The sequence below is a fragment of the Ischnura elegans genome, chromosome 7, assembly GCF_921293095.1.
Source record: "Ischnura elegans chromosome 7, ioIscEleg1.1, whole genome shotgun sequence".
NCBI classification, from domain to species: Eukaryota; Metazoa; Arthropoda; class Insecta; order Odonata; family Coenagrionidae; genus Ischnura; species Ischnura elegans.
The window spans coordinates 43161805-43183587 of record NC_060252.1 but is presented as its reverse complement, the minus strand read 5'-3'; the positions used below and the strand labels follow the sequence as shown (position 1 = coordinate 43183587).

Here is a 21783-nt window from a genome sequence, read left to right as displayed (position 1 = left end):
GCCCAGGGAAATGCATTACGTTCTCGTGGGGTTTTAATGTGAACACTGGAAACAACAGCATATCCATCCGGTGCATTTACATAATTACTGTTTATTTCTGTAAAGAGACTTAAAATAAAAAATGTAAGGAAAAATGCACGTGAAATGAAAGGTAATTGCCTCGCCTCGCTAAATATTTTAATGCATAAGAAGCATTTTGGCTCATGGAGGCATCATCTGGTATAAGACTGCTCTTATACCAGATGATGGGAGCCTGGGAACCGAAATGCGTTGTACGCATTAAATTATTGTGGAAAAGTGCAACTACCTTTCATTTCAATACGTGGAACTTTAATTCCAGAAATGCAGCATTTCTCATATATTTTCGATTATTAATTACAGTGGAACCTCGATCTATCGTTTTTCAGGGGGATGGACAAAAAAAAAACGATGAATGCGGGAAAACGATCGATGCGGGAATGTTTGGCTAGGTTGCGTATGTCCCAGGAAACGCAGGATTTTGGCGCATAATTATGATGAAAACAAGGTTTTAGCCAATTACAGGAGTACTATTACTTTATCGAGACACTTAGGTCATATTGTTGATTCGAATAATATCTCTTTCAAATATCCTAAAGGAACACGCCACCTCGCTAAAAAATGTTCGCTGTCCACTCAGCGTTTGCTCTGCTATTATGGATTTCTCTCTGATGTAAAAATCCATGAAACTCCATTTCCAGTACACGTATTCACGAGAGCAATGTGCATGTTATGCCTAAAACAACCGCTTTCGCCGGGGCAGTGATTGGTTGTGAGATGGATTTTATAGGCCAAAAATAGTCCATTATTTGTAATGTTCCTGTCTAATAAATATATTTTTCATGTAATTTAGGCAATGTGTAAAGTGTGAACAATGTTGCGTTAATCGTCAGCGGCACGCCCGCCTGAGCCTCGGCTTCAATCTACTTCTTGTTTTCACCAGGTAGCTCGCTCTACCCCACCCCTACCGTCATGTGCTAGCGGACAGCCCGAGGCGTTCTCCAATATTCACGTGCTTCTATCCCGGATGCTTTTCTTCATATTCAATTATTTTCAGTCCATCTTTTAAAGTACCTACTTGTTTCTTTGGAAGGGCGATGGTCCGAAGACGGATAAAAATAAAACTTATAAAAATGAAACATTACTTTATTAAACCCAAACGGAAAAAATTTGCTAGTTTGAAGTCAACCCACCCTGGAAAGGACGGAACCACTCGTGCGAGGTGAAGTTCGGAACTGATGTTAGCGTACGTCTTACGCAGAACATACTGCAGAGGGTGAAGCATAAACATTTGATTGCGCCATGAAATTTTTTGTCCTAAAGAGAAGGCAACTTACACATTCTTTTCTAATTAGCGTAGCGCCAGATGAGTAGATGAATTCGGATTGTTAGTATGGAGGAACAAAATATTCAAAGAAGATATCCCTTCCTCAGTAACTCTTACAAGTGAGACTTATAGTATTACTCGTAAATTGATAACTGATTATAACCTGATATCCTGTTTTCGGAAAAATGCCACATTAACTGCCGAGAAGCTCAGCTACGAGGATATCGAGTTTCGCCAGAAATCATCATTGTATTTTTCCAACTATTTCCTTGCTTTAAATGCTTAAATAACGTTAGAAATATGTCGTGTTAGGTCTCATTCTTTTTTGAATTACATGCTTTTTACAAGTATTTCAATCTAATAAAAGTATAATGCCAATTGCCGAAATTCATTGTTAGACACCTTTTGGGCTAATAGGTGACTCATGCAGCAGTTGACCTCCAGAAACTGGTAACTTTGAAGCAGGTAGGCTAAAAAAGGTCAGTGGGTGAGAAAGGTTAGTGCTGAATGGAGAGGGATAGTGGATCATGGGAAATGCGCTAATGTAACTATCCCACGGTACTCAGGTTTTACCCTATAGTAATTCAATCTCCTGGTGGTGTCTGTCGTTATTAGCCACAGAGAACACGTTGTAAACACTTCATCTCATTTTCGTCAAACGACAGATGCGGGAAAATTTTATGATGGGACCGCGATCTTCAAACAATCAATGCAGGAAAACGATTCTTCGGGGAACGATGGATGTGGGAAAAAATCACATTGCCTTTATGGAACTTTATTTGGGACCAGGAACGGCGAACGATCAATGCGGGAACGATAGATCGGGGTTCCACTGTATACCATTTTTGTACATATAGCTTTCAAGCCAAATTTTGTACTCTTTTCTGTTGTAAAAATAAAGTGTAGTTTTTGATTAGAACATATAATGTTTGAGAATTGGTGATTGAATTTGGTTCTTATCTGGTCCATTTCTTCTAAATATTTTGATATGTTTTTTTGAACATGAGAGTGAAATCAGTACCATTTTAGGAGGCACAATGCAAAAAATATCAATGCGTAATTTAATTGAGTTTCATTCTTATCTTTCTTCTATCCTAAAAACCCATTTTTCTTGTGCTCCAAATATGACTGTATTAATAGATGTTGGATAGGTGGACGTGTTTCATAATTGCTGATGCCTATTGCCTAATGAATTCAGTTGTTGCATTGAAATGAATCATTTTTCTTACTCCCAATACATTTTGGATTCGATCCTAATTCTAATTGAAATTGGTAGTATTGTGTGAAGTCATTTACCTAATTTTTACATTAGCCACAAGGTTGCAAGTTGCAAGGATTCACCTCTCCCAGATCTCATGATAGGAAACTAGTTTTCATCACTCTTTACTGTGGTGTCTTATTTAAAAAAAGACTCTCGGTGTAAATATTTCAATCAAAAGAGTTTTGATACACTAATAATGTCTTTTGGATTTGCATTAATCTTATATGTCCATTGCACAGTGTTATTTTAGTGTCATGAGTGTTTTTGCTCCTTGCTCTTTTGAGTTGAAATCCTTTTCTGCGATTTAAATATTACACATGCTAATAGCATGCAATCATATCAGTTTCAGATTCTCAGTCCAAGTCAAAAGTATCAGAACTTGAGGAATTGCTGAAAGAGCATGAATCTAAGTTGGAAAACCTGAAAGAAACTGTTTCTTTGCTGGAAAAAGAAAATATGGATCTTAAGAAAAGTAAGCTCTTGGAATTAATGAGTAGTTCTTCTATTGTTATGTGATGTTTAATTTATCATCTCATATTTAGTTATATTAGATGGCCTTTGTTATTGAAATGATGTCTGTCGTTGTAGGTCATTTGTTTTAATTTTTTGATAATTAAATTTGTGCACACTCAGTTTTCAAGCCATATTTTATAGTCTTTTGTCTTATAAAAGTAAAGTATAGTTTGCAATCAGTACGTAAAATTGTTTGGAAATAGGTGGTTGAATTTTGTTCTAATCCATAATAACTTATGGTTATACATTACTCATGCATCAAACTTTTGTTCAAAAGATTGATTTAGCAGGAAGCAGTCATTATTATATCTTTTTTACCTCTCCATGTAAATGCAGTATTTAGTAAATAATGGGCAGAATCAGATAACAATGTTGATATTTATTTATCAAACTGTATAAATAGGTATTTTTTTTGCAAATTCTAGCTAAAATTTATCTTAGCCATTGAGTCAACGTTGAATTGAAATGATGTTTTTATTATAATTTTCACATTATTTTTTCCTGATAATTTTACTTGATATTTCATAAAAATAAGTGAGGCCTTTCTGAGTGGTTTCATTTCAAACTCTTGAAATTTTCTGTGGAAATTTTTTCAGAAAATGATGCAAAGGATGAAACACTTCAAGAAATGGAATCCACCATTTCGGAGCTGAAGACTTTCAAAGTTTCTGCAGAGATAAGAACTGTGGAAATGGAAGAAGAGTTGGAGCAAGCAACAAGAGAGAGGTTAGAAATGAAGGATGAGCTTGAATCAATGAGGGACAAAGATGAGTCAAGTGCCATGGAGGGAATGAACACAGAAATTGAAGAGCAAGAAAAAACCATTCGGGAACTCAGAACAAAACTGGAGTGCTCACTGGCTGAACTCGAGGCCTCAACAAAAGAACTAAACGCCCTGCAGGAGAGGGTGATTGAATTGCAGAGGGAAACAAAGGTGAAAGATGTTGAGGCAAAATTGGCGGCCTCTGAGGAAAGACTCAAGGCCGCCACTCAGGAGCTGGAGACAACAAATGAGGAGCTTGACAGTAGGATAAAGAACCATTCGAAGCTGGAGTTGATGTTGAAGCAGAGGGAGGAAATGTTGCAGGAGAAGGTTGGTGAAATTGAACTGATGAGGGAGGAATTTGAAGAAGAGAGGGCAAAGCTGGAGGAACGTTTGACAGACCATGCTGAGGCTATCGAGGAGTGGATGATGAGTTGCTCGGTCCTGGAAGAGCAGATGAAGGAATCCAAAGAAGAGTGCGATAGACTCACCAACCTTTTGGAGGAGATTCAGGGTAACAATGCCAGTATGGAATCCACAATTAAGAACCTAACTAAGGATAAGGAGGAATTGGGTTCGGCCAAGAGGAAGCTTGAGGCTACGGTGGCCTCCCTTGAGAAGGCTGTTGAGGTTGAGAAGGGACTGGTGGAGGAGAAGGCAGAGGAGATGAAGAAAATGGTCCTCGATTTCAGGGAAAAGCTGAAAGAAGCTGAGACTAAGCAAGATGCAATGAAGAGTGACTATGAGTCACAGTTGAAGGAGCTGATGGATATGGTGGCAGATCGGGAAAGTCTTGTGGACTTGCTCAAAGAGGAGGTGTCTAATGTTCAGGTTGAAGTCGACAAGACTGTGGCACATCACAAGGAACAGGTTAAGGAGTTGGAGGCTAGATTGACCTCAGAGACCAACAAAGTGGTATCCTTGCAAGCTGAAATGGTGGCTGTGAATGAGAAGGCAGCCGGTGAGCTTCAGTTCCAAGAAATTAAAGTCAAGGAATTGGAAAAGGCACTCGAAGAGGCTGAGCTTAGGGTTCTCTCAGTGACGGACGAAGTGACAGGATTGGAATCAAAGTTGGCTGGTGCTCAACAGGAGCATGAGGAGAAGTTGAAACAGGCTGAGGATAAGTTGGTTGAGGAGGCGAAGGTGGTGGCCTCTCTGCAGCAGGAACTTTCAGGTCGGGAAGAGCAGTGGAAGATGCAGTTTGATGTGCAAGAGCAGAAGATTAATGAAATGGCTCAAGAGCTCTCTTCAAGGTCTCTCGAAGTTGAGGCATTGAGGGGAGAGTTGATTGCTCTTACAGACAAGATAAGTGCAATGGAGCAGGAGAAACAGGCAAAGATAACAGCCATGGAAGAGCAGTTGAGCATTAAAGAAGGAGAACTCTTCTCGATGCGAGGAGAACTAAGCCATGCCTTGGAGAGTTTGAAAAATTCTGAAGAACTTAGTGAGAGAAGACTGAAAGAGATGGAGGACATGTTAGATAGTACCAGGGCTCAGTTAAAATCGGCCCAAGAAGTTGCAGAGACCTCCAGCAGTACGTATCAGACGGAATTGAATAAATGTGAGATTAGAATCAAGGAACTTGAAAGTGGTTTGTCTTTGAAAGAAGAGGAAATATCAAACCTTCAGAGAAACATTTATGACTCTGATAGCAAATTGCAGGGCTTAAGCAGCTCATTTGAGACCAAGTTGAAGGAGTTAGAAGGCATCATTGGTATGAAAGATCAGGAGCTGTATAACTTAAATGCTCAACTGAATGAAAGGTGTCATTATTATGAGGAACAAATTAGGCAGTTGCAATCAGCTATTGGCGAAAAGGATACTTATTTGCAATCATATTTTGAACAGGAATCAAATGAGAAGAAGAATTTGAAGGATAAGTTAGTATCATATGAGGAAGGTGTGAAGCAAATGGAGGAACAGATTGCTAGCAAGACAAATGAATTGGTTTTGGCAAAGCAAGGGATTTTGGACGTTGAAGTTAAAATGCAAGATTGCAGGAAATATTTTGAGGGAAAGGTGACGGAGCTTGAAAAATTAGCTGCTACTAAAGATGAGACTGTTGCTTCTATGCAAAATGAAGTGACAGCTCTGCAAGAAAAGTTGATGGAATCAAGTGTAACTTTTGAAAGGAGATTGAAGGACCTTGAGCAAGTCATTGAGGACAAGGATCGGCAGCTCAATGAATTCTCAAACGAAAAAGAGACGTTACTAGGAAACGTCACTGAGGCTCACAATGCAAAATTGAATGAATATGATGTGATATTGAACGAGAGAGTGAATGAGCTCTCCCTGGCCAGGGCAGAGTTGTCGAATGCAGAAGCCAAGGCATTGCAGCTTAGTCAGGAACATAGTGAGAAGATCAGGGAGCTTGAAGAAGCAATGTCAAATGCCAAACGTGAGAAGGAATCACTACTGGAAAAACTTGCCAGCACTGAAGAACAAGCAAGGCAGGCAAGGAGTGCATTGGAATCTTCTCTTTCCGACAAAGAATCTGAATTGTGGGACATGCAGAAGCAAGCATCAAATTATGAGCTCAGCTGGAAAAACACCATTAAAACTTATGAAAATAGGCTGAAGGATATGTCCATGGCTCTTCAAGATAAAGAGAATCAGATGTCCAAGTTGTACGAAAATTTGAGCTCTTCAGAAGCCAACTCAGGTGAGGCCATCATGAGTCTGCAGGAAAGATTGCATGAGCTTGAGAAAGTCTTGGACGAAAAGAACAGTGAGCTTACAGTTTTGAGAGAGGAGCTTACAAGGGCTGAAAGTAAAGCTGCAGAAGGAGAGCAGTCATTGGAGTGGAGACTGGCAGAAATGAACTCTGCAATCACCCAGAAGGACGAGGCCTTGAAAAACTTTGAATTGCATGTGGCAAGCATGGAAGAAAAGCTGTGGTCCGGCGAGCAGCAGTACAACATCCAAATTGAGGAGCTCCGGGAGAAGTTAAGTGATAAGGAAGCCCAACTCATGCAGCTTTTAAGCAAACAGGAAGACTCAAGTAGCCAACATGTCGAGGCCCTTAAGCAGTCTCAGGAAAAACTTCTCATTTTGGATTCCATGCTGACCCAGAAGGATGCGGCCATATCAAGCCTCCAGGAGAAACTTCAGCAGCTTGACGAGGAGCTGATGAGGGATCGAGATGGCCACCAGAGGGAATTGGAAGAACTGAAAGCGAGACACGGGGAGGAGGTGGAACGAAAGAACCAAGCAGCGAACGACGTGCACCGAAAGCACATTGAAACGAACTCGAAGATGGAGGAGTTGAAGAGGGAGAATGAGACCCTGTCGGAGAAAGCCGAGGGACTAGGGGAGGAGCTGAACAGGGTTCTGTCGAGGCTCAAGTATGCGGAGGAGGAATGCGAGAGACTTTCGTCGAACCTGGAGCAGATGGAGCTGGAGGGTGACCGGATGGCAGAGGCAGTGAGGGTGGCCGAGGCAGAACGAGACGAGGCGAGGGCGAACGTGAAACACGTGGGCGTTGACGGTAAGACGGCTCGAGACGAGTGGGAGTGGAGCGAGGAGGAGGACGAGAATGCTGCAAGGTCAGGGGTCAAGGAGCTGGAGGCGCGGGTCGCTGAGCTCGAGGAGAGGCTGAGGGAAGGGGAGGTGATCCGGGAGAGAGCAGACGTCCTCGAGGCAGCAAACTCAAGGTTAGTGGAGATGAAAGAGGAGCAGGACAACGAGATGGCAAGGCTGAGGATGGTTGTGAGGCAGTTGGAGGAGGAGTATCGTAGAAGGCGGACGTCTGTTGGGGAGGAGGAGGAAGAGAGGGTGGAGAATGTGGGAGGAGGGGAAGAGGAAGAGGAGAGTGCCCTACAGGAGGAGCTGGATATAGCTCTGTACACACTACACCAGAGGGATGTCCAGTGCGATGAACTGACATTAGAGGTGAAACAGGTGAGCAAATCCGTAATTTTTCTCTCCTCTTTTTCTCTCTAGAGTTGATGTAGTGTTTGAAGAAGAAATTCAGTTTACACTCATTTTAAATAAAATTCAAAAATATTATAACACTCGTGTGGCTAAGAACTAAGTGAGAAAGCATTTAGCAGTTGTTTTACTTACATTTTATTCCTTAGGCGATTGAGTTTCAAAAACAAATATGTAATACAGCTAAGGCCAATAGCATTATGTTTGTTTTTACTGCATAATTTATTTGTTTGTAATATCCCCTATCTCTAGTTGATGGAGGAGAGGGATGTCTTACAGCTGCGTTTGTCCAATGCTCTACGTTTGAATGAAGAAATTCGTCAAAGGGCAATGAATCCAGAAGGACCATCGCAAAATGCATCAGTCGATGCAATTACTTCCTCTGCATCTTCCCCCATGTTGTTGTCCCCCAATCTTGCCAGCACTCTTACCACTGCCAATTCTCCTAACCAAAGACTTAAGACTGAATCCTCCGAGTCTTCCCCTACGAAACATGGCTCACAAAGGTCTTCTCCCACATCCCGAGCTCTTGTTTCCAGCATTCCTCCTCCAGAAGACATCTCTGCACTGAGTGCCAAGTAAGTTTCATTCAATAAATATGTAGATTGAAATACATAATTAGAAGACAAAAGATGTATTACAATTGGAAACTTAAGTACATATGTGTCTAATTGTATGCATATGCCCTATTGCTTTATGGGAATTATGAGTGAAGTTTTGTGTTTTTTCATGTAACTTACCCTATACCATAATTTTGGTTTGTTGTTATAGTATTTACTGTATTTCTTTTAATATGGGCAATGTCCCTTCGTCTCCATGAGCTATCAAATTACTTTTGAAAAAATAAGAATGGAAGAGAATCGTAATGATTGCATAGTAATGTTATTATAAATTATGCTAAAATAATTGAATTTTGGAAACAAGCTACGGACACTGGCGAACTCGCGCTTGTGCTACAAGGAATGGTATGTAGTGGGTATAAATAGAAGAATTGGTTTTTGGTTTTTTCTCACATTGAATAGAAATGGTAAAATTGTAAATTTTAATTTACATATGACTGTAGGTATGATGCTGAGAAGTAAGTTGTTGAGTATGTATTGAAATCTGGACTATAGAAGACCTATGATTCACGATCCTTAAACTTAGAAATTTTCTGTTTATATATAAAATCATGATTTTCCAGTCTGGTTGAGTACATTGTTTATTAATCAAGGTGTTGTATAACAATGGTGCCGATGTAAGAGCATTAGAATCAGCAATACAGTTTGTAAATAATTTTCCCAGTTGATAAAAATGGCAACCGGAGCAGATGGGAGGTAATCTCTGCTAGGGCCCCTAGTCTGGACGTCCTCAGGAGGCCTTAGGCTCTTTTAGCATCTTCCATTGTCATTGGGCCTGGCAACTGTGTGAACTGTATAATTAAAGAGCTAGTATAATGCTAGACCCCTGCTGTGGCTACCTGTCAATCTTCCCTCTTGCCCTTGTCAACACTCTAACAGTGTAATTATCAAGATATCTTGGCCAGGGGCACAGCTAGGAATTTAGGCTGGGGGAGGTTTAGGTGCAAGTAATACCGGGGTAATGTGGGGGTATGGAATACCCACCAGGATAAGCGGTAGGTGCGAGACTGATAAATTGCGGAATTTTAAGATAAATGGTTCAAAATGGTGAGTTTTGCGGCTTTCTGGGGGATATTTTATTAATCCTTAAACTATTCTATTTGTAATATCAATCCAATTAAGTAAAATGGATTGAACTTAAAAATTTCTCTGAGCTCTGGTGGGGGTTTTACCCCCCAAAACCCCCCTCACTGCATCACTGACCTTGGCAATGGGGGCCCCATCCCACTCTGGTTTACTTCTCACATTTTAACACTATGGTTTGAGCGCTTAAAAACTTTGAATGAGAAACCAAGACTACATAGCAACTGTGATGCTGCTCTCTGTAAACTTTGTTGTGAGTGAAAAATATTCATTCTCACCCAAATGTATCCTCCCACTTTTTTTAGGAGGTAGTGATTTGCTTATTGAGGCTTTTTTTTACCACATTTCCCCCCAGTGTCCTTGGGTAATTAGTTTTATGAATGCTAAAAAGTTCTTTTCCTTTCATGTTCAATCAACCATAGGAATGAATGCATATGTGTTGATGTGTACGTATTAAATCTAATGAAAGATGATCTTCATTGATATTACTCTCTCAAAACTTAGCATCTTTGAAGGCCTTCCTTTTTTTTATAATTACCCCAGTTTACCCAGAGATGTTAAATATGTGAGAGAAAGAATGGGTTTGGTAGCCTAGTGGGTGAAACACTTGGCTGTTTACCAAACAGTCCTGGGTTCAAATCCAGGGTGAAGCCTTTGGACACCCCTAAATACATAAAATCCTCACAGAATTATAGCAATAATACAACGGCTGCAGTAATTTTCCAATCTTTTTTAATTTGCTCAACCGTTGTAAGTGTTTTCACATCATTATCAAGCTGTCACATAATTATGTGAAAACCAGGGGTGGTCTAGGGTGGATGGGGGCCCTTGGCTGGGGCTCCTGATGGGCCCCTGCCCCGGAAAATTTTAGCATATTGCATGCCCGGAAATGGATTTTGACGCTATTCTGGCTCTTAAAAACTACATAAAAGTGAATAAAAATAGCTATTTCATCAGAAAAAATACTGTAAAAAGTGAGAATTTCACAGCTTGTAAATTTTTATCATACAAATAAAAAAAAAAACCTGTAAAATAAGCTTTTCGAATAGCCCATTCAAAAATGAATCAGGTACCTTTTATTTTCCGACTCCTTTATTTTTTTCTGTATGACCTTTTTACTCTAAGTACCTTGCAAATGAAGCAAATGAAAGAAAAATCAGATTTTTATGATTGCAAAAAAATAACCTTGGTTTGAGCAATCTGAGTCTTTTTATTGCACCTTTTTATATTCTCTTCATGATAGACACGAGCGTTGTGGGAGCCCCCTAAGCTCGGGGCCCTCGGCGATCGCCGACCAGCCGACCTGGCCAGACCACCCGTGGTGAAAACATTGAAAGTGGTTGAGCAATTAAAAAAGTGTGGAAAATAGCCATAGCTGTTGTATTTTTACTATTAGTGAATTTCCACAAAGTGAACTCGTCGACAATCAATCTGACTCGCAGTGTGAGGTGGCCCAGGGAAAGGAACTGGCCCCCTTACCCTGAATGTTTTGTATTTGCATGTCTGGGGCGAGCTATAAGGTGAATTTACTCTGTGTAACATGTTATCTAAACATGATAATTGTAACAAGTTACAGTAAAACCTCTATGTAGTGAACCTCTTTACATCGAAAACCTCCATACTTGTACCACCCCTACGGTCCCGTCACATTTACATGTAAATTTATTGGCAAACCTCTTTGTAGTGAACCTCTTTATATCATAAAACCTCCACTTATCATACCAAGGAGACACCCCCGAGACGGCCTAACTACCTCAGCAAATCGTACCGAGACAACTAGAGACCAAGACACGATTACGTACATGTAATGACATTTTCAGTGATAAATGTTTCACGCTTATTTTTTTTCTTATACACCTTTAATGTGCTGTAATTTTCACGTTAATCATTAGCTGTGGTCATTTTGTTCCATGTGAGAGCATAAAAAACAGTAAATGAGAAAAAAGGTATCTAACCATCCTCATCATTTCAAATAACTGTTGAATTAAGAGAGATCACATCGTTTTCTCTCAAATCATAGTAAAAATCATGTGATAGCACTCGCTTTCTGTTATCATTAGATAATGAATATATGTTCACTAGCGCATGCATTTTTGTTTAAACACAAAAATATAACGGTTTAAAAGACAGTTAGTGCCTTTCATTTCCAAAAGATTTGGAAAAAATGGTGCATATCACTAAAACCTCTCTTTCGTGAACCCCCATACATCAAATCGCCCAAATTTTGGTCCCCTCCATTACGATATAAAGAGATTTTACTGTACTTGTAACATTTGTTTTATAACAAGAGTCCAGCAGATCCATAAATGTATAAATAACATGTTACAGATTCAGTCGCTACGCTGAAAGTTTCGTTCATTTATACCCTCACATCATGTTTGTTCTTGTAATCTTCTGCTCAGGGATCCCGCAGTAGCCGTTGCTCTCTGTATGACTCGATGAGCCCGATCATTTCTGCCTGTTGCCACGCGACCATTGTTGTCTTCATTTCATATGGCACTCACTAAACAGCTTGGCACACGACAACTAGCCCACCCATCAACTGGCTATCCCCACCATGCACTTCAACTCTTTTCTGTAACATGAGTTAACATAATTATGTTAACTTGTTGTATAACGCAAATTTTTGTTTTGTATCACAAATTTACATGTAACATGTTACACAGATTTGTAACTTTTTCGTAAAACATGTTACATGTACATAACTTGTTTGTACGACATGCTGCACAGTGTAAACGTACCTTTACGCTCACTTACCCTAAGCAACTTTCGGGTTGAATCACTGAGTGAGTAAGTGAGGGAAAGAAATGCAGTTAAAGCAGTTACTAAAACATTTAATGGCTTTGGGTTTGTTAAAAGAGTTCTCTTAATTATTAAGGATCTCTCAGCTACATTCTGTCGGCCATCATCTCGATGTGCGGTTGCTGAATGATAGAGAGCAACGCCAAGGGGAGCAAATGCAGCTCTTGGAAATGCGAAGGCAGGCTTACAAGCAGTTTGGTGCTCAGAAAAAGCAGCTTGCTGCTGGTCTTCAGAAACGTCAGCGATCAGCATCTCATGGAGGAAGGCCCGAGAGTGAAGAGATGGTGCCACAATTAGTGGATGCTACACATACACTCTGTGAGTAGCATGGTCTTCACACACATAAATATGTCTTAAGGTTCCTTATGCAGGCTTCCGCGGGTCGATGAGTATGAAGATACGTCTCTTTCGGGTAATACACCGCGTGGGTCCATTGTTCTCGGACTAGAACAATGGACCCACGCGGTGTATTACCCGAAAGAGACGTATCTTCATGTCTTAAGGTTATTCTAATTATATTTGGATTTTGATACATTGTGTACTGGGTCCTTGTTTAATGAGAGTGACTGTTCCTGAAACAACAAAGTGAATTTATAAGAACATTATGAAACGTGGGATTAAATCAGACTAAAAATCCCATTAAAAATATGCGTCTTCTAAATTAAACCTTTTGAAATAGAAAATAATTGGTTCTAACCCTTCTGTGACTATGTGCCCAAATTACGTTAATGTTGTATATTTTTTTTTAATTGGATGGATGAGGCAGATACTTTGTGGAGATCCATTATGAGATATGAAGTGAAACACTTTGCACTTTCCACATAAAAATTTATTACACTAGAGTCGACATGTTTCGCTGCACTGCAGCATTATCAAGACTAAACCAAGAAATTAACCATACCAATATATATACACAAATTGCACACTCGCAAACATTTGAGAAATGGGAGTGGAAGGTGGGGTGGAAAGGAGGGTCGGGAATTTTAAACTGACCGTTGGTCTGGGGTGAGGTAGGGGAGAGATGGTGACTGTTTTCAGGTGCTCGGAGGGTTTTTTCCCCGATTAGCTGAGGGAGGTCAAGGATCGGAGAATGGAAGGGAAAAACATGGACGTTAGTAATAACATCCTTCCTACTAATGGCAGAAACGATGTACAACTGTTCCCAAATGTCCCTTTATTAACCCGTTGCAGCATTTCTGGGATGAAATCAGCCCGGTATCCATCTTCTAGGAGGTGAGCCGCAAACTGGGATTTTCCTTCCCTGTTTTCAAAGTCCCTCTTATGCTCTTCTGCTCTGACCTTCAGACTTCTCCCCGTCTGTCCACAATGTATGACGCCATACAATCCCCTCACTTTAGCCTATAAATTCCACTTTGGTCCCTGATATTTTTTTTTATTTCGTCTCCTTGATAGTTTTTGTATTTGAGCTCAGCTACTTTGTCATTATTCATGCAAGGAATGATTTTTTTTGCATTTAAATTGTTTTTGAAAACTTTAATTGTTATTGGTGGAGTATTACCCAGCACAGCTGTTGGCAGCAAGAAAAAAAACTTGCATGTTAAATGAGTGCAAGCATACGAGTTGAATGCAATAAATTTTATTACATTATAACTTTAATAATGCCAACCACGTGATGGCAACTTTTTACTTGTTTTTTTCATAGCATGTTAGTCAATGTACCGACAGTTAGTAATAGCGAAATACAAAAGATTCCTGCCATTTCGCACAAAATCAATGTAAAAACATAATTGTAGCCTACAAAGTATTTATTAATGATACAAAACAATATATTATACCATTTAAAGAAGAGTCAATTGTGTTGAATTACAGAAAAGACTAAAATACAGGATATAATTTAAGAATTATAAATGGGGTACATGAGATATCCCACACAATCGTTCGTGTAAGTTTTCTAGGCATAGTCACGGAAGGATTAAAACCTCAGTTTAGTTTTTTCATAAGATTAGCTAAAAACTTGGGTACTTTTTCTCCTCTCAAAAATTAAGTCATTTTTTACCTACAATCATTTTCTACCTAATGTTAAGTGGAGAACTTATTTAAAAAGTCATCTGTTACTCATGTCAATCTTCTGTCTGCTCTAAGTTGGAGCCAAGTCTGGGCGAGTGGAGTACCTAATTTCATTTCAGTCGAGTCATCAGCTCATGCAGCATTTCTGACTTTGCGATAAGTATTAAAAGAGCAACTGTGTGTCCTATTATCGAGAGCTTCAACAGGTTGAATATTTGTGAAAGAATGGGGAACAGTCTCAGCTGGTGAAGATGAATGCAATTATTCAGCAAATAATTGTTTCCTTGCAAAGCTCACTGTGGAAATATTGCCAAATTTTAAATGTTCCTGGATTAAGGAATTGCAGATTCAGAGTGCTCAGTTGTGTATTTATAAAATGGCATTAGAATTTGGATGTGTATTTCCATGAAAAAAATTGAAATTCTAATTAACTCTTTGAAAGTATGTATGTATATGTAAGTTTTATGGACAAGGGAATTTTGGAGGCTGCTTGAGGTACTATCCATTTGAGATGTATTTTTTTTTTTAATTTGTTTTAGCTCGAGACACACAAAGTCCATCTTCGGTGCTTATGAACTGGATATGGGGAAGAAGGTAAGACTTATCAGTTAAATGCCTATTATCACTTGATAAGGTATCAAAAAAAATTAGTATCTCCTTATTTTTTTACTCCACATTTTTATTATCAAAATAATATTCTGTCTTGAATGCTTTTTTGTGAAATACAAATATGGAGTTTGAATAACTAGAACGGCACTCAAATAGCTAACTAATAATATCTATTCTTGAATAATATACATGAAAGCCAAATAATGGATTGAAGCATTCAGCTTCCCCATTTGTAATCAGGTACATGGCTAAATGGGCATCAGCAACTCCCAAAATACCTACATATTCCTTAAATTTATTGTTTGCAATAGACCCCTGCTTTAAGTGAGGTTTAGCTTTCAATGATCTGGTGTGCACTCACTTTTTAAACTTCAAAATTTTTCTGATTCTATTTATCACTCTCTCAGTATGTCATCAATGATGTACTTCTATGCCTCATTTGTTAACAAACACATTTTTAACATATGAAGCAACATCTGCAATCGCTGATGCCCTTTATTCTGATTACTTGTCCGGAAATAATGCCGATTCAACGTACAATACAATTACTTTCATGAATAGTCCTCCGGATGTATGTAATTAATATCATAAAGCATGATCTACTTTATTTCTAAAAGTTATTCTGGGTGTATTCATTAACAAATTTCATTTACCTAAAAACTAAATCTATTTAGATAAAAATATTTGTAATCATAACAATGGTCACGCCCATGCTCCCATAGGATTTGTTCACTTTTGGCATTCCGAGGAAAATGCTGAGTTGTTACAACTTGCTGTAGACATGCTTGCTTACCAAATTTCTGGCTGCATGGCTGCTTGATGATTTTCTATTTGGATATTTTTTTATCATCATTATCAACAGTCTTAAATCCTAAGATTGGTTTGACATAGATCTCCAGTCAGTTCTCCTATCAGGTAATATTTTTACACCTAGGGCCGGATTTACCGTAAAGCAAAATAGGCATGTGCCTAGGGGCATCACAGGTCAAGGGGTGCCTTCTGTTAGGCAACTAGCAATGATCTGTACTAGAGGCACCCCAATGGGCACCGCTGTCGGCTTATTGTGTGGGTTCCATCTGCCTGCAGGTGCCCTCTTTACTAGGGCTTTAAATGTGCTAATCTAAATTGTTTCATGCAGTTTACTCCAAGCTGTTTTTTTAAATTGAATTGTCTATGTTTTTCCTGCATAAAAATTCAAGCATAAACTTATGCTGTCAGCCATATATGTATCTGTTTATTCCTTTTTTTCCGAACCTTACCTCTTGAGAGTGGCTTTGCCTTTCCATAAAAATTGGGAAAAGGGGGGGGGGGGGCTCAAGTGAGGAGGGGCACTCAATGGAGAGGTGCCTATAGTGTAACTTTGGGTAAGTCCAGCCCTGTTTAAACCTACATAAGTTTTCTGCTTTTCATCATTCATCACGTGCTTTATGAATATCATTTGTGGTGCACCTAGGCTGTTCTTTCCTTCCACCTGTCCTTTAATAATAACTTTAATTAGATACTTGTGTCTCATGGTGTGGCTGATTAAATTTTCATATTGTCTGCCAAAGTTTATTTTTTATCACTGTCAGCCCAAGTATATTATTTTTTAAATATATTTTTATAAATTTTTAATATATCCTCAGCTTTATCTCTATCTTTTATGTAATCTATGTCATTCATTGTGTTATTTTCTTCAAACAGCATGGTTGAAGTCTCAAAAATCATTGGCACTGATTCACATTTGATTAAAATTTCCAGTTGACTTCAAAATAGAAAAGAATAGTTAATGCCTTTTTTAATTCAGTACATATTTGAATTAGAGTGGGTGTTTCTTTATTCATATATACCTATCATTATTAACTGTTATTAGTAATGTAATATACTGAGAATTCATGTAATGCTATTCCAAAATACCTTCGCCATTGGAGGTATTGATTACTTTGAGTCATGTCTTGGTTTCCTTTCCATTATTTTCTCTAACCAGGATATATGTGTAACTTGTAATGAAAATGAGAGGATGGTGTATAATAATGTTGCTTTAGCAATGGAAATAGGGTGTTACCTAATTTTTTAATTAACAAGATAGTGTAAACCTCATTATATATGTATTCTGATAGGCGTATTCTTATTGAATGTTCATTTTTTTTACAGCACTCCCAAAGTGATGCACATATGAGTGAGAATGCGGTGGCATTTGGTTGTTTGAGTCCATAGGTATGTCAAACATTGGTATTTTATAATTTCTTTGGGTTTTGCTTTGGTTCCTCTGAGGAAAATTCAGTGAGAGTCGTTGTTGGTTTAGGTGGAGAAGTATATGAATGGTATTAAAAATCAATTTAAAAAGATGGAATTACCAATTCTTATCAAGTTACTGTGTGTAAGCTTATTATTTTTTCCAAAGCTTATAATTGATCCTTGAAAGTTATTATTGTCAAAATTGGGGTTTAGTTTGGCAGGCTGAGCAACTACGTTTTATTATGACTTTTGATCTAGTTTAAATGGCCTTTTTCAGTAATTCATGTTGTAACACGTAATTTTGAGTGGTTTGTTTTGGTTGTTGGTGTGACGAAATAAAAGCAATAATAAGCAGCAGAGGTGGAGTGAGGTAATTGTTGGGATTGTTGACGGCGCGGGAGGAGATGAAAAGAGGGGACTCGGATTGTGATAGTTATGGCGGACGGGTGTTCCCTCGCTCCCGAGTTTGTATTATTTTAAAGTGAAATAAAATGTTTGAAAGTAACGTGAAAACGAAGTGAAATTAATTGAAACGTTACATTTTGGCGCCGCAACGTGTAGGGCACGACTTCTCGAAAGGATCGAGACCACGGAACGCCTGAGGAACGAGTCGCGTCGTAGAGAGCGGGAATTCAAGATGGCGGGAGTGAAAAAATTTTACGAACTGAAAAAGGTAGATTTACAAAGTTTGTTGAGGGATCGGGGATCGACGACCCAAGGGGCGAAATTTGAGCTGCTGGAGCGTTTAAAGCCACTTTTAATAAAAGAAGGGGTAGATATAGAGACACATGAGTTTGAAATGGAGACGCAGGACCAAGGATACAGTGACCTACGGGTGCTACTAAGACAGATGCTAGAAGAACAGAAGAGTCGAAATAGAAAATGGGAAGAAGAACGGGAGAGTCGAGATAAAAAATGGAAAGCAGAACGGGAGAGGCGAGATAGTAAACAAGAAGAAAGAGACAAAAAGTTGGAGGAGACAATGAAAAGCATCAACGAAGGGCTAGCGGCGTTTCGGCGAGAATGTGAGGGGAGAAAGGAAAAACAAGCGGAGGAAGTGCCCGGGAAGATGGTGGACGAGATAGGACAAGAATCCACCTCAAAGGCAGCTGGGCTGGATGAGGAGGCGGTCCAACACATCGTGCGTGAGAGGGACGCGAGACCCAGCGTCACAATGACATCCGCGGTACAGTTGAAGGTACCGACGTTCGATGGGAGGCATACATCAGGACCCCGTGAGGAGAGTGCGTGGAGGACGTCGGGAGGCGCGTTCCAGCACAACCAGCAGCACGGATGGGACTCGAGGAAGTCGCAGCAGCAGGAGTGGCAGGCGTCGAGCCAGCAGAGAAAGGGACGACGAGACAAAAACTTTCGCGGCGATGGATACGTTCACCGGCCGGGCGAGATATCAGCTGATCAGCGGCCTGCACTAAACAATGTAGCGGAGGAGCGCCAACCGGAGCGACAGCACCTTGTCAATTCCATGATGGCGGAAAGAAGCAGTCACATAACCGAGCTTGGATCGGCAGGAGAAGGTGACTCTGAGAGGATCGCGAGAATATTTAGGATACGTGAAGGTAACGTAAGAAGGGACGAAGGTCGGGTGAAGAGAAGAAGGAGGAAGGAGAAAAGGAGGAGAGTAAAATTTAAAATGGGGCAATTAGATAGGTGGCGAGAGTGGTTACACCCTGGAGAGACGGTGGAAGGGTGATATGACAGGAGAAAAGTGAGGGTAAATACATGTGTAATAATTTGATATGGGTGATTGCAGGAGTGTTTGTTGATTGTTTATTAAGTGCATGGTTGGTATTTATATGCTTGGAATGAATGATGACAGTGATGAATGAATGAGTAAAGTGAACGGAGAAGGGGAGTGATAAGTAAGAGAAGTGTGACAGATGGAATAATGAAATGCCGGTGTGTGAAGTGGAGTGAACTGTGTTTGTGTGATGGAAAGGGGGAAGTTCAAAACTGAAGGCGTTGGGGCCACGCCCGTAACCCATAATACTTTGTTTTTGAAGGCTTTGAAAAAGAAAATTGCATGTCATTCCATTTTCTTTTCCAATGGGGCAAATGTAACACGTAATTTTGAGTGGTTTGTTTTGGTTGTTGGTGTGACGAAATAAAAGCAATAATAAGCAGCAGAGGTGGAGTGAGGTAATTGTTGGGATTGTTGACGGCGCGGGAGGAGATGAAAAGAGGGGACTCGGATTGTGATAGTTATGGCGGACGGGTGTTCCCTCGCTCCCGAGTTTGTATTATTTTAAAGTGAAATAAAATGTTTGAAAGTAACGTGAAAACGAAGTGAAATTAATTGAAACGTTACAATGTTAAACAGATGTACTACTCCCTTTGCATATCTACTTACAGATAAGAATGAGATTATGGTTAGACAGCTGGTAATTTGTGGTTTTAATGTCAATATTCATCCTAAATTATATTCCTTCACCTAAAACTATGACCATTCTGACAAGGGACATTTATAAGTTGGGTGCCCATAGTGCCTCCACCCTAAACAAGGAAATTAAAGAAAAAGTGAAGTACCAGTTATCTGAACTAATTTGATGAATCATGCACATCATAGCAATAGAATGCTGTGGTATTACTCAATATTATTGTTTATGAATATTTAAATTTTAAATATCAGTGGGTTTCCTTGTATGAAATGAGTTGACCCAGCATTGTATTGATCTTGGCTTGCTTACTATTATCAATCCATCATCTTAAGTTATTGCCAACCACTATCAGCTGAATCACGCACAAGAGATAGAGAGGTGGAAAGCTGAAGAGCAATATTGCTTTAATGAATTTGACGAATACATATTCCCCTAGTGTTGTGACAGGCATGATCACCTCTTGTAGCCTCGATTAAGCTCTGCACCAAGGTCAAAACTCCATTTGTAGGTCCTCATGGTAGTCCCCTTGAGAGGACTGAACAGGCCCCATGACCATGATTTGTTTATACCACTGATTCTGTACAAGAAAGATTGATGATAACTTTGATGCAGATTTCTTGAACTACCTTGCCTCTATTTCCTGTCCGTCTCAACACCTGCTCAGTCCAACTCATGGAAGTGCATAAATGGACTAACTTGCATCAATTGAAGTGGATTGCAAACAAGTACATTTCAGATCCATATCATGAAAGTGAAGAAGTTGGAATTTTGACTATGCCTGATCCATCCAATCACAAATTGGTGCATAATATATATTTGTACGTGTTTATCAATAAATTTAGAAAACTCGCATAGCAAGATGCCTATCCCAAAAAATTATGTTTATAGCAGTCCTAAAGGCCAGGGTGAAGCATTCATTATGCGATTTCTATGCGATGTTGGAGCGTTCGCTAATGCCCCTATCTACCCTGCCGGCTAGACCTTTCACATCTCAACTATAATTTCATAATTAATTTACTTTTTGCATTATTCAACATGACCTATACTCCAGGAATTATTTAATCATTTACTATGATTTCATGTTCAAACTGGCATGTGGGCATGAACACTGCCAAATCTTGGCTCACTCACGCCATTAGAATGGGGTCATTCACTCAGGAATGAAATCACAATTCTTAAAGGATTTAGTGTATGGAAGGGGAAGATAAGTTGGAATGTAAAAAATATATCTTCCTCATCCTCACATTTTCTCACAAATTAAAAAAGGTTGAAGTTTCCACCCACTTTTCATGAGTTGATGATATCGTGAGAGTTCCAGTTCATTAACTCAAAGAGGGATTTCTGCTCATTGAGAGGAAAGAATTGCTCACGGGAGCAATACCTTCCTCTCATTCAGCCAAATTTGGTACATGAATATGGTCTCAGGCTCAAGGTTGTGGTCAGTAAAAATTTTTTAAGGGATAATAAAATTATAATTAAAAAAATTCTCCCATATCTTGCCTGAAAACTAATTATCTCCTAACTTTCTTTCCAGGTACATCCATGATGGCTTCATGGCCTTCAAGTTTCAGTGCAGTCCATTTTTCTGTTGTCGTCATGTTTACCCTTGTCCTCTTTGTAGAGGATTTCTCTTGGTTTCCTATAAGGGAGAAAGTCTTTGTCTTCATTTTACCATCTCTTGTCATCATGCATCTTTCCCCTCATCCGTGAAGCAGTTGAGCTTTTAGGTGTTTCTATGGGCCCATTAATATTACCTGGTGGTAGTTTGAGAAAAGTCTATTTTTATACTTGGCTGTGTGCACAACAATGACCACATACTCTTTTTTGTTGTTTTTATGTACATTATTATGTAGACTATTGTGTAATATTTTGCGGAGATGAACTCCATGTATAATTCACCTACGGAAGTGATGTGGTTGGCATTTTTGCATCTACTTGAGCCATGTGAATCGAGTTGTTATGGATTTCCATAGCTGCATGTGATAACTGGTTTTAGTGCCTGATGTGGTTTGTACAGAGAAAGCATTTGATGCTAAAAAACTAACTTGTATTGTTGAAAATACACGCAGAATGGTCCCATTTGGCTGACCCTTAATTGTTGATGAAGCGCCTCTTTGACAAGATGTTATTTCTTGGGAGAAACTCAGGTGCGGACAAGTATTGTTGTTAATGATGTATAAATTTTAAAAACAATAAAATTCCATCTCTTCATTTAA

The 21783-nt window shown here is 39.3% G+C and overlaps 1 protein-coding gene across 3 annotated transcripts in view; it reads left to right on the top strand.

Moving 5' to 3' along the window:
* Positions 1 to 21783, top strand: part of LOC124162887 (putative leucine-rich repeat-containing protein DDB_G0290503) — a 33887-nt gene extending 12104 nt beyond the window's left edge. For 2 of the 3 annotated variants that reach the window (XM_046539582.1, XM_046539581.1), the window contains exons 8-14: positions 2950 to 3078; positions 3716 to 7782; positions 8065 to 8390; positions 12394 to 12635; positions 14885 to 14939; positions 17088 to 17150; positions 21102 to 21783. In XM_046539582.1, coding sequence (XP_046395538.1) covers positions 2950 to 3078; positions 3716 to 7782; positions 8065 to 8390; positions 12394 to 12635; positions 14885 to 14939; positions 17088 to 17112 — 4844 coding nt within the window. In that variant the 3' untranslated portion in view covers positions 17113 to 17150; positions 21102 to 21783. The remainder of the gene's footprint in view (positions 1 to 2949; positions 3079 to 3715; positions 7783 to 8064; positions 8391 to 12393; positions 12636 to 14884; positions 14940 to 17087; positions 17151 to 21101) is intronic. The other variant, XM_046539583.1, reaches the window with a different exon arrangement.